The 14,254-nt window shown below is 39.6% G+C and overlaps 1 protein-coding gene across 1 annotated transcript in view; it reads left to right on the forward strand.

Moving 5' to 3' along the window:
* phf24 (PHD finger protein 24) overlaps positions 1-14,254 on the forward strand; it is a 48,784-nt gene that overhangs the window by 20,600 nt on the left and 13,930 nt on the right. Inside the window, exons 2-5 of the mRNA XM_041811448.1 lie at positions 865-1,283; positions 4,800-4,985; positions 10,806-10,884; positions 13,015-13,217. Coding sequence (XP_041667382.1) covers positions 867-1,283; positions 4,800-4,985; positions 10,806-10,884; positions 13,015-13,217 — 885 coding nt within the window. The 5' untranslated portion in view covers positions 865-866. The remainder of the gene's footprint in view (positions 1-864; positions 1,284-4,799; positions 4,986-10,805; positions 10,885-13,014; positions 13,218-14,254) is intronic.

Here is a 14,254-nt window from a genome sequence, read left to right on the forward strand (position 1 = left end):
CTGAGTCAAAGCACAGACCTCAATCCAATAGAGAATTTGTGGCTGCACTTAAAAAGGGCTGTTCATGCCCGATCTCCATTCAACCTGACAGAACTCAAGCATGTTTGCAAAGAAGAATGAAGTATAATAATAAAATTAATAAAAGGGTAAAACATTCAAGGGGGTGAATATTTTTTTATAGGCACTGTATGTCACCACAGAAACTAACACTACACACCAAACCAGCTGCAGAGCAGGTCATGATCACTGACTTTTCATTTGTCTTGGGGGTTTAGAAGCTGATCATGAGAGGAAGGAAAGGTCGAGTGTCCTTAGAGACCAGCAAAGCACTTTGTCTTTCCTGGATCATTTTCGTAGGCAGATAGTCATGAAAGACAACTGTCCTTTTCTGATTTACTACACCAGAGACTTATTCACAGAAACACTGTATTTGTTCAACTTCTAATATATAAAATCAATCATAGTTAAGGCTTTGAATTCTGTTTATTTTTTACCATTTTATATGCTCCATAAAATTGGCAGAAATTCTTGCCAGCATTCCTTCGGATCTATCCAAACAAGACATCAGAGAATAAGCTTAAAATAGTAAAAAGACTAAGTAATAGCACCACAAATAGCATTATTATGGGGCATTGACTTTAATGGAGCTGAAACATTAACTGAGCTAGTTCCATATTCCTCATTCAGCCTCTTTGAGTAATGTAATGGTCCCATATGGACATTGACATTTCTGAATATCAGATTTTTTTGTTCTCTCTGCCTCATTTTGCCGTGATGATCTAGCAAAATAGGAAGCACATTTTGATGACTGTCAAATCCCAGTCTAACTGTTCTCTGTGTCTTTATGTCTCCTTTTGTCTACAGCCATGGGAGTGCTTATGTCAAAGAAGCAGCAGGTGGAGAAGGTGCAGAAATGCAATGCCGTCGTCTCCGCTTTCCAAGCAGGCCTTAAGGATCGTGCCATAGCCAAACAGGCAGAAGAAGAAGCAGAGAAGTCCGAAGCCAAACCTTCAGGCAGTCCTGACGAGAAGAACACAGAGGAGGCGGAAAAAGAAGAAACAGACAATAACGCAGGACCATCAACATCCCAGCAGGCCTCAGCGCCAGCAAGAGATGAGTGTAAGGTCAACCAGGAGGCTTGGTCAAGGTTACGAGATGGGAAAGGAGTGGAGCCTGAAGATCTTGACAAGACCCATCAGCTCACACCGCCTGCTTATGTGAGGCCCAAAAGAGAAGCAGACGATGACCAGCCTGTAGACATCGAGCTGGAAAAGAAAGAACAGGTAGGATGTTATAGCTTAAGTAGGTTGTTGGTCTTAGCCTCTGTCATTTGGAATTAATGAACTACGGTTTATTTGAAGCAGGAATATACAAGAATACCTTCTACTTTGACAAAGCAGACTCTTTAAATCCCTAAGCCCTGGGATTAGAGAGATGTGTGCAAGATGTCAAAGAATCTCCATGGCAACAGCAGCGTATTATCTCTTCTCCTCCTTCAAGTTAGGCATTATGATAAAGCAGTTCAGTCAAGCTGAGAAAGGATTCTTGAGCTTTATCTAAACACCCTTGTTGAAGGTGAGAAAGTATGAGTCTGAAGTGTACTTTTTTATTCACAGCACTATTTGTGAGGTGAGTGTTGTTGTGCATAAGGACACTTCACAGAGTGCATCCTGTGGGCGGGCTGCTTTGGCTGCCTGAGAGAGCTGAGAGTGACCATATCCAGGGTGATGCTGACTAACAGAGAGACAGATAGAGTTCACAGGAGCACTGACACCGTCGGTTTCTCATTTTGCAAAAAGTAAACATCACCTGTAGACTTGGTGTACTTTCAGTCCTGCACTTGAACAAGAGACAGAGGATAAAATAAGACTGCCTTACAAAAATAACAGCTATATTTGTGAATTTTTAAAAGACTAAATATGATTTCATGGACAGAAGCATCATCAGAGATGGTATACAAGTTTTCCTTCCATCTGGCATATTGCACAGTAATAGGTCATTTCCACTGAGTGGTCCAGTTCAGTTTTGTACGGAAAGTTACGCATTAATTTGTGTTTCCATTATGAAAGATTGGAAAATAAGCAAATCATACTATCCTGCCTTTTTGTCTACACACACAACAGACACACTGCAGTTTGCTGATTGTGTGAAAGCTGTGATAACACAAACCTGGAACTGGCCAAAAAATCCCTTTGATTTCAAGGAATCAATTCCAGGACTGTCTTTAAATTTGCAAATAATGTCAGCTCGTAGTACTACCTGATGGACTACCTAAGAGGTGCAGACTAGGGGTAGACCGATTAATGGCCTGGTTGATTACTGATACCAGTATTTGGCATTTAGCTGATTATTGGTTGCAGCATTTTATTTCACCAACTATTAGCCAAAATCAGTAAATTCAGTGGTGTGTTACTTTGGCTTTCACTAATCTAATGTCTCACCTAATATCCTGCCCACAATGCTATCTGACTGTCTTGATGTCACACAACAACCAACCAATCATTACTGAGGCCTGGGTGGCACTGACACAGTGCATGTATGGCAGTACTTCCTGTTTTCTGCTGCTACTGTGCTGGTCTGTGCTGTTTCTCATGTTGCCAATGCTAGTGCTAAATTGTTTATTTCCTTTAATTTTCTAACATGCAGATTTACTTTTGCCATGTTAAGACTTTCGATATTGATATCGGCCCTGAAAAACCAATACCTGTCAGCTGTTAGTGCAGACCTTTCTGGGCATTATTGGTGAAGGGGGGTGCAGAGGGAACTTGGTAGCACACTTAGAAACAAGAAAATGTTTCAGGTTGCATCACAGAGGGGTTGTGTGAGCTAGGGATGCACGCTATCAAACACTTGGATGGTTAAGTTCGTATTTCAAGTTAGCTTTACATTTATGGGTTAGTGGTATGACAGTGTTTTAAACTAAAATGAAAATAAAGTGGTATATGCACTGTGAAGGGAGATACTCATGTACGACTACTCAATAGAAGTGAAAAGAGGCCACATATCAAAGCACGATATTAATCTGCAAAGAGGAACAAAGGCTGGTGGAGCTAGCTGCTAATGTTAGCCATGCTATACACAGTGTATCACTCCTACATCTTACCTGCTGACACAATGACCCTGTGGTGAATTGGATTGTTTTCTAAGTATGTTCTTCTCTTTAGACTAAACAGTTAATTGCAATGTACATAGCTGTTTATTTAAATAGGGAAACAGATGCCTGGAAATGCCATTAGCATGAACTTTGGGAAAGGTGTCATTTGGGTTTTTCTAATACTTTTTATATGGTGCCGGTACCGATGCCTAAACAGCGTCTGAAGCAGTACTTTAAAGAGGAGTGAGGCTATGGGTGTCTTTGGAAACCCAACAATATCAAGCTTTATTGTATCGAACATTACCAAACTGTGTTCAACCAAACCAGACCATTAAGTTTTCTATTAGCATACAGCAAGTTTCTGTTGTTTTTTTGGCAAATGTGACATGTCGCAAGGGATAAACGTTGGTCCCAGGTTGAAGAATCTCCATTTATCTCAACAATATACGTACTTGCAAATACTTTTATGCTGATGATGCTTAGTTGTTCATCCAGATGTTCATGTGAAAGATAGGATCTGGAGAGAGGAAATTCTCCACTTCAAACAAACATAAATAAATCTGAAATTCCTGTAAGATGCCCCCAAAACTTGAGCAGTCAGTGTCTGTTGTAGATTTAAATCAACTCTTGTGTTCTCCTTTTTAACCCATAGGTTATGGGAGTTTTGAGTCATCAACATTTTGTTCCAAGACTTTTAATTCACTGTTTGTAGTCCAAGCAAGAAACATTTAAACCAAGACAACTTAATGAGCTTACATTTACATCATTAGAAATCAGAAACTCAGCATCAAATCTCCACTTAATATATCTTAAGCAGATGTAATCAAAGAAAGCATCATGCTTCTGAGACATTGGACACACAATGTTTATAACCCACTTTTTTAATTCAAATTTAATCTAGTTCAGAAAACCATTCTCTTTATGTTCTGCCATGTTTCTGAGCAGCAGAAATCAGCAGGTTGTCATAAACATGAATACTGTGAAGATGGTGTGGTATAATGAAACATTAAGCCTTGAGGTTTACTTTTTGAAGTCTTCACTTTCAAATTAATTCCTTCATGTTAGAAGTTGATGAATGAACATGTCTGCCTGTTTGAGTCCCTGTTGAAGGCTCAGACTGCATTTTGAATGGGACTCTGATGCACAAAAGCTTGTTGTAAATGGAGCCATCAGGTCACAAGAGGTGGGCCATAACTCCAGGATAAGTTGTGACTTGGGAAATTACAAGTGTGAGATGAGTCTGCAGCTCTGAACCCACCGCTTTGCCACTGAAATAAAGATATAAAGGTACCAAGGATAGAAACTCAGAGTTTGTGTGGTTATCCAGCCCAGCATTCCTCTCTAGCGTTAACATATCATGGCTATGAATGCAGTCTACAGAGAAGTTTAAGCATGACAGACTATGAACACGTGTTAGACAAGGGCAGAGAATATGTCCAAGACTGAGCCTTTTTGATAAACCAAGACTGGGTAAAGAACATCACCTGCTTATACATTATGCAATACCAGTCCCACATCAAACCACACTCCTGCTACTGATGGACTGCTGCCTTTTCTTTCCTCCTGGTCTATTATTCAGAGCTTTGATGGACAGGAGATAATGCAGTGCTTGTTTTCATGTTTGTGATGACAAAGCATGATAACAGATCAGGTTCACAAAGCTGATCTTGACATCATCTAAAAGACATCTTTGTTTTTGCCTCAGCCCCCGAGTGACGAGATGTGTGACGTGTGTGAGGTGTGGACGGCCGATGACCTGTATCCTTGCAGGATCTGTACTCGGGTGTTCCACGACGGCTGCCTGAGGGAGCTGGGCTATCTGCGTGCCGAGGCCCTGCAAGAGATGAGAGATACAGCCCACACTGTTACTGGATGGAGCTGCTACTATTGTGTAAGTCTTCACAGCTCAAATGTAAATGCATTGATGTATGCTAAAAAATGGCCAAGTGTTACGCAAACTCATGTGTTGCCTTTTATTTTTTTCACCATGAAATCAAACTGGCTAATCTTGTGTGGACATTAATAAAATTATGTTATGAGTTAAAATGTCCCCTGAGTTCACCCTTAATGACATCTACATGTGGAGCTACATTATTGATTGAATCTAAAAAGTGATTTCTGCTGGTAATGACTAACAGCTCCCAGGGTTTTCAACATCTAACTGACAACACACAATGTTGACAGCTCAATACTCCAGACAAGTGCGCTGTCACAGCTTGCACTGCTGGAAGTCCAGATAAGGCATTCTTCAAAGTTTCACTGGAACATTTTGACAACCTGTTAAGAAGACGTCAGTCACTTTGACTAGACAACTGCTGAGCTACCTGGTATCAAAAACTTTACAGAATAATATTTTTCTGGTCACAAAACCATCTTGGCTAACTATGACCAATACAAAAAACAAAACCAATCATTGAATTTACCATTAGAATAACCATACACCAACCGATAGAGGGTATGCACCCAATGTCACCTTTCCACTGGACATGTTTCATCCAAATGGAAACTGCATTTTGGGAGGCCATAAACGCTACTTTTTGAAACCAGGTCCCAGAGTGCACAAATCTGTATACACCTACAGTTTTGTCTCCGTGGGGGCAGCCAACTGCATCTTTCTTGAAATGATTACATCACACATAGCATAGCCTACTTGAGCTGCATGCATTGGTCAAACCAAAACAGCAATGGCAGATTTCAGGGTTGTGCTCGTGCTTTATTCGCTTGTTCTGTGAACTTCTTCTCTCTTTTTGGTGCATTTCCGTGGAAGTGTTACAGCACCATTTACTGGCTTGGCATGTACTATACTGCAGTTTTTTTCAGTGGTTCCGTGCTTACGCGGACATTTCCTGAAATTATCCGGTGTTTACAGAAAACGTTTTAAAATGGAAATATATTGTTTTCATGTGGACAAGGCCTGAGTATTAGGAGATTCAGAGACATGGCTGCCTAACAGAATAGCCAGTAGACATTGTTATGTGGCCAGAAATGCGGTTTCTAAGTACCTGATTTTAAGTACACAAAGCAGAAAGAGGGTTTTGATCAGTGATGCATGAAACTAAACTAACATAAAAGTTCTGTTTCTGCACACGTTGGTGACTGAACAGTATAATTTCTGACTTTGATTCATGTAACTGAAGAAAACTGGGCCATCCAACATTTGATATCGTTGAGACAGGTAACAGACGACTTTTGTGGTCACCAGGTATATCTTTGTGTCATCAGCATAGCAATGGAAAGAAAGGTTGTGGATAATGGATAATGTTGCCAAGGGGGAGCAAAGAAATAGGAAATAAAATGGACCTGAAATCAAACCTTGTGGTACATTACATGTAACACATTAGATGGAATATAATTGGTTATCTATAGTGATCACAATGGGTCTGTAGTCTTTAAAAGATTGCTCTGTCTTCCTGTTTGTAATGATTCAGGGCGTGAACAAAATAGGATCACTGGCTTTCTTTGAGAAGTAGCTAGCTTTATAATGTTATTTCAGTTATAAAAAGAGGAAATGTGATTAGCAGGATACTTTAAGTTCATGAAAAATATGTGGAAACATATAAGAACATGCATTTGTGGGATGAGCAGCAGAGCTGAGTGTGTGGGTTGCACCCAAGAAATTCTGCCAAATCCTCTATGCCAGTAAAAACAGCTGATTCTGCTGTTGCTATTGACTCTTGTTTTGAGCTTCTCGTATCTCCAGGTGCAGACAATCAGATGCCTGATTGTTCAGTGATGAGTCCTGATTCATGCAGGCTATCTGATATGATGCACACAGTATTTGCTACTGTTGTGCGTTTGTGATCTTAACATTAATATTCCAAACATTTCTACAGACATCATAGTAGCTAAAGATCTAAAATCCCTTTGAAAAAACATACCAAAACACAACTCTTTTCTTCTGAATTAAAGACATGTATTTCTTCCTTTCCATTATTTCATGACACCGCTATGCATTTTCTAAAACTAGAATTGCAGTGACTCTGCCTACCATGACAACAATTTCTTTACCCTCTTGTAATTTTTCAGTGCAGATTCACTGAATCCAGCAGTGTTAACATAGAAAAGATTTAATTTTATCTTTCAAAGAAGAGTTTTAGTGTTTTTTAAACAATGACACAAATACCCAGCAACTAGAAATTCAAGGCGCATTGCCATAACTGATGCCCCCTCTGGTGATCACCATTTTATTGGAGGCATGAAGCAATCTGTTATAATTCAAGCATAAACAGCTGAAGAGGGCTTTTGCTGAAGGACCCTACAGAATGGAGAGGTGCTTTGCTGTCTTTCGCCAGCCCTGAGAAGCAAAATCCCTTGCCAAATTTGCGCTTAGAGGGGGGGCCGTTTTCACACAATCTGAGCGAGGACACTGAAGGGTCCTCTGTTTCCGGCTGGCTCCTTCGGTGAGTGAAAGGAATGGGGGTGGAAGGAGACAATTCAGAGAGGAAAAGAGAGAGGAAATCTCTTTTTAAATTGTGAATTCTAGTGAGGGCGGGAAAACCAGCTTTTTGTTAGCACACATCAGTCAGCTGTTACAAATCCCCCCTTCTGTGTATCTGACATTTAATTTCACACATGCATTGGGGACTGCTGCCAGCAGACAGACTGAGTTCCATTGAAAGTAGGTCTACAGTCAGTCTTCAAAGCAGAATGCTGCATGTATGGCTCAATAGCATCCAATCAGACGGAGAAGGATTCATGAAGTGTGACCCTTCCTTAAAGCACTGTATCTATGCTTGTTGCTGACAGCCCAAGGGTCATGCTAAGTTCAAAGTTGAGGAGTATGTCTTAAAAGTGCATTAAGATCCCATACATACATGCAAGGTTTTTCAATGACAGAGCAAGAAAGGAATCCATTTTAGTTCAATTTGTGTCCACCGTGGTGATAAAAGTCCATGCGTCACTCTTCTTTTATTTCCTCTGCTTTTTCATTGCAAGATGTTTCTGGAAGGAATGTGAATAGGCTTATCAGAGCAGAAACAAGCTAATAGAGACAAATAGGCTCTACACACATGAAAGGGGATGTTAGTCAATGCAGATGTTGGTTTTAAACAGTACTATATCTTACATTTCATTATTATATATTAAGTTATGTTTTATGTTACCTGATAAATGGCACTTGTCACATCATCCACTCTTTAGCCTTGGTTGTGTCAGCATTTGAATTCATGCTTTGAAATCTATAAAAGTTTTCCGTTTACCAGTCTAAATTTGGCTTTTCTGTTTGAACACATGATCAACAGAGTTATTGTTCTAAAAGGGCAGCGTGAAGTATCTATTTATAAGCAGTCAGAACAAGATGTATTATTACACCTCATCCCCAAGGGGCTTTTTGAGCCTCAAAGAGCAGTTATTTTGCAGATGCTGTCACATTGTGTTTTATAAACCCTTAAATCTTTTCTAAGGGTGCTAATTTTTGACACAACAATATAATTATAGCATCCTTAGCAGATGGAATGTTTCATTGCTTTGGAGGCGGTTATTACAAGGGGTTACACTTTATGATCATGATATTGCAGATGTCACATGCACATGGAGCATGGCTGACACAGAACAATCAAAGGGAGCAGTATCTATTATGTGTGTTTTTGGGGTTTTGTGGAGGGGTCATGTTGATTTTAGGGCCAACAGTCACAATGAGTGGATGGATTGTTTCTTAATTCCTGCGCAAATAGAATTTAATTAAAAGATTTATAAGATGCAGCACAATGGGGAAATGTACTTACTTTGAGCATAAAACAATATGATATATAGTATAGAAGGGCAACAAAGATAACTTTGAAAATATGATGCAATGAGCAGATGAAAAGGACCTGAACACACTAGAATCAACCAGAGGCTAAGAGTGCTGTGCTACATTTTGAGATAATGATGAAACATGCTGTGCATGAGAGGCAGGAAACGCACAGTTTCAAGACTATTATTATAAAGATATAGGCAAAAACAATGGCTTCTATTAATATCAGTATTTATCACATGGAAGATATACAGACTTTAAAAATAGAGCAGAACTGTGATTGTACAACTGGAGAAAGCAGATACTAAAGGGACAGTTTAGCACGTGGAAGAAAACATGGATTTATTTTATTTTTTTTCTGTTAAAGCCGTTGGCTGCACTGTGGTGATAGCTTTCATTCTCCTTAGGCGTTTTATTATAATGGTTCCACTCTGTTAAAAATGATCGTTTCAAAATTGCACCAAGGACAGAGTGTCCCAGATTGATTCCAAACATTTTTATTTTTGTGCTTTTCAGACAGGGTGTGAGTTTAATATCCCATCAGAATTTCATTTTTTACATTTCCTTGATCTTGGCATGGACACTTAAGGCTAAAACCTATAGGTTAATACTGAATAATTCAGTGCACAAGTTAATTTATTGATAAAGTAAGGAAATGAAAGTCCTACGCATTTCCACTTAGATGTTCCGTATTATCAAGTAAGACGAGCACTTGCAGATATTAGCTGGAAGGACTGAGTAATTACTTCCACATACAGTACACACTCTTTATCTGTAAATGCTGCAGACATTGGGGCAGCAAGGCATTGGGAGTGGCTGTGATCTTGATGACAGTTTGAAGAAATGCAGGAAGACACCATGCTGCTTGTTAGCACATATGTTCAGCTCCCAGCGGATCATATAATGAGGGCATGTGCCCATGTTTGTTAGAGGGGGAATCAAATTTTTCTACGGAGAAAAGTCTGCAGAGTTCACTCGAGGACACTGTGTAGAGAGAAAAAGAAACAGAGCTTTAATAAACTCCAAGAATTATTTATATGGAAAACCCAGTGTCTGGTCTTATTATGTTACTGCTTCTTATTACTCTGGTCATAATACTATTGTATACACCTTCTTTATTGTTGATATCTGGGAAATGGAAATTTAAAATGATCTCACTCTTGTATTGATATTGACAAATCTGCTTATGATTATCTTTTTTGTTATGACCAATTCCATTATTTTTCATCTGTTGACAAATGTAGGTGGTTTCATCGTGGATTAATGAATCCCTGACAAATCACAACAACATTTAGAAACCATGTAAACTGATTTGAATTCCCTTTCAGCCACCACCCCTATAGGGAACATAAGGACTGAATCATGGCACTTTTCTGTTAGATAATGACATGATATTTAAGATAATGTATATCTGTAAAAGTGTCTCGTGTGATCTTCCTTGCCTGTTGATTTTTTGATGTCAGCACCGTACTAAACAGAATGTATAAATTGCAAATGTTTTACATCAGACATCTGTTTATTCGAATGAACAGCTTCTGAGCGCCTCTTTTTTATCAACACACTACAAATGTATACACTAACAGTCAATTTGATAATGCTGTTTTAATCTTAGGTAGGAATGCACTTTTAATATCCTTTTTCTCCCCTTTAAATCAGTAATAATCAAATACCCTGCCACAGGGCAATCTGTACAATCTGTAGGTTTAAAATGAAAAGGAAATCCCCCTTTTGTCCTTCTGTTCTCTGCTAATGATACAAGAGTAGGATATAACTGCATTTCATGTGAATTACTTTGGAAACAGAGTAAATGGATTCATGATCTAATTCTTGTCTCAAATGGGGCTCATTCCATACAATGAGAGCCAACTCACTTATTGTGCATGAAGTAAAACACCACTTGACTTTAAAAGAAATGCTGTGAGGCTGAATTATTTTATCAAGTCTAATTCTCTCCCCTCATCTCACCCTTCTCTGCAGGATAATCTGAATCTACTTCTAACAGAGGAGGAGATGTACAGCCTTATGGAAACCTTTAAACAGTGCAAGATCATCCCAGGTGAGTCACTGACTCAAGGTTACAGGCTATATTTAACTGAAGAGTGCAGGAAACTGTACTGTCAGTGCTTATTCAAGAGTCAGTTCAGCTCTTTGGTTCAGATTAAAATAGCTGAATATAACATCTAAGGCTTGGTGTCAATAGTACCATTGTGGATCATTAAAATTTTGCTTTCTAAAAATCTAGCAACTTTTTCTGGTGTTATTGGAGACTTTTGTAGACTCTGATGTGAAAGTACGTATGGTTGTCACTCTTCTCAATGAGCAGCAAGTGCAGTCGCAGGCCCCTCCCCAAGCTAAAGCATTCACAGGTGGCCTCTGTAGTCAGAGCAGCCTTACCCCTCCACGTCAACACTGCAAAGCTGCCGGTGGCTGATCCTGCCCTGGCTTACAGTGTAAAAAATTATTTGTCTAAAATGAATTACAGCATTAAAATAAATCACTGCATTTGACTCACACAGCCTTAGCCACTTGCTCAACTCGTCCACTGTGCGTGTGACTCTCTGGGACATAAGATAAACATGTAGCTGGCTAATTCATAATGTCCCAGTCTAAACTGAACACAATAACAAATTAAAAAACACCTATGTAACTCTGCCAGAGTGTTTCTTCTGAGTCACTTTTGCCAGTAACTAGTCATTTAGCAACTTCTAGCAGTTTTTAGGACAGCCAATAGCAACTTTCCTTACAGGGGATTTGGCAACACTGCTTCCCGCTGCAAAAGAGGCAGAGCAGTGAGACCCGCTCCCCTTTCCTCCCTCTCCTCATCTCCATGCCGTTTTAAAAAAAAGCCTCCAGATGTGAAAGTGGAGAGAGTAGAAGACATTATCGCTGCTAATACATTCCAAAGACTAAACATAGACTGGTAGAATTAGAGAACCTCGACGACAAATGTGTTTTTAGGCGCTCTGCTCAGACTGCATTGCGACATCCCATCCTATGTTTTTATGAGTTAGTCTAGGGTCCTTCACTGATGTAGTCAGGATTTTGCACAAATAACCACCGCTGTGCTGTGTTACAGCACACTTTATAAATCAGAAATATGACACACTGCTCTGAAAAGCACATATTTTTATTTGCATAATTTGTTGTATATATTTGTAATTTTTCATATCAGAAGAAGCTGTTTTCTGTTTTGCTTGTTCTGTTTTCCTCTTTTTTGTCCCCTGTTTGATATATCACAGGCTGTACTATCACTGACAGTTTTAAACACATGTAAATTTGGAACATGTAAAAAGGTATTAGGTACACTACTGTTAATAAAAGAAAGATAATAATGATAAGTGAGGCACATCCAGAGTCATAAATCTAGGATTCTTTCTCTGTGATCCGTTACACCCCTAATGATAATGACAACCTACTCTGCCTTAGTTGTGTTAAATGTTATATTCAATGACAGCGTGTTCATATACAGTTAACATTTCTGCATCTATGTTGGAATCATCCTCGTAAGCAGCAGACTGCTAGCATTTAGCTATGAGCCCTGCTGATTCCACACTGTGCAGCCTCACTGAGCTGCATGGCTCAGACTCTTGGTCTTTTTTTAAATGTCTATAAGCCATACTTAGCCTCATTTTGTCCCCTCTTTATTCAACCTTCCTTGCACTCACATGAGCACCTGATGCCACTGCACTTGAAAAATGCAGACTATTTTTCCTTTTTTACCCAGACCATCTGTCTTGCTGTTGTACATTAGTTTCCACAATGGCTTGATGTATTTCTTCAGAGACTTGCTTTTTACTTTATACTGCACCTTTTTTATAGTTAAGCACCTGTGACAATCCATTCTCTCCTCATCACTCAGGCCCATAAACTTTCAGTCCTCCAGAGAAAACACGTTGATGAATATTGGTCAGAAATGTATTTAGCCTTAGAGAGAAGTCTACAGCATACTTATGTTTGTTCCCCTTGAATTTTTAATCACATTGCCCAGTGAGAGTTATTAAAGTATTTGTGCTCACCAGAGTATACCTCCAAATGTGTGGTATTTTTCTGCAGCCTGGATTGGATACAGGCAGTAGGAGGTGGTCTTGACTTTGCAGAGAATGAGTCATTGTTAGTTAATTATAACTGGAAAACTACTCTATGACTAATTAGGTCTGATGTGATGAATTGTTCCTTGCTGCTGTAGAGTCATGCCTGGTGTCAGATGAGCTGCTGCAGTACCGCCATTTTGCATCCAAGCAGCAATTCGATAAGGACCTGACTGATGAGCAGGAAGAGGAAGTCTTGGCCCAGTTTGCAGCACTGGATCCTGATAAGAAGGGTCACATCGAGTGGCCGGACTTCCTCTACTTCGAGTCTCTTGCAGTGTTGAGGAAGCTCCGCACAGAGGTAATGTAAAATAAGAAAGAAACTAGTTACATTTCCAATACAAAACTACAAAACAGTTTAGACTAATGGTGCAAAGAGAATTTTGAAACACCCTCTAGAAACCTGCCAGTTATACACACGTGGACAAAATTATTGGTACCCCTCTGTTAATGAAAGAAAAACCCGCAATGGTCACAGAAATAATTTGAATCTGACAAAAGTGATAATAAATAAAAATTCAATGAAAATTAAACAATGAAGATCAGACATTGCTTTTAAATTGTGGTTCAACAGAATTATTTAAAAAAACAAACTCGTGAACAGGCCTGGACAAAAAGGATGGTACCCTTAACTTAATATTTTGTTGCACAACCTTTTGAGGCAATCACTGCAATCAAACGATTTCTGTATCTTTCAGTGAAACTTCTGCACCTCTCAGCAGGTATTTTGGCCCACTCCTCATGAGCAAACTGCTCCAGTTGTCTCAGGTTTGAAGGGTGCCTTCTCCAGACGGCATGTTTCAGCTCCTTCCACAGATGTTCAGTAGGATTTAGATCAGGGCTCATAGAAGGCCACTTCAGAATAGTCCAATGTTTTGCTCTTAGCCATTCTTGGGTGTTTTTAGCTGTGTGTTTTGGGTCATTATCCTGTTGCAAGACCCATGACCTGCGACTGAGACCAAGCTTTCTGACACTGGGCAGCACATTTCTCTCTAGAATACCTTGAGAGTCTTGAGATTTCATTGTACCCTGCACAGATTCAAGACACCCTGTGCCAGATGCAGCAAAGCAGCCCCAGAACATAACAGAGCCTCCTCCATGTTTCATAGTGGGGACAGTGTTCTTTTCTTGGTATGCTTCATTTTTGTGTCTGTGAACATAGAGCTGATGTGCCTTGCCAAAAAGTTCCAGTTTTGTCTCGTCTGTCCATAGGACATTCTCCCAGAAGTTTTTGGCTTGTCAACATGCAGTTTGGCAAATTTTTATGATTTGTTTGCAACAGTGGTGTCCTCTTTGGTCGTCTCCCATGAAGTCCACTTTGGCTCAAACAGCAACGGA

The sequence above is a fragment of the Cheilinus undulatus genome, linkage group 17, assembly GCF_018320785.1.
Source record: "Cheilinus undulatus linkage group 17, ASM1832078v1, whole genome shotgun sequence".
Lineage (NCBI taxonomy): Eukaryota > Metazoa > Chordata > Actinopteri > Labriformes > Labridae > Cheilinus > Cheilinus undulatus.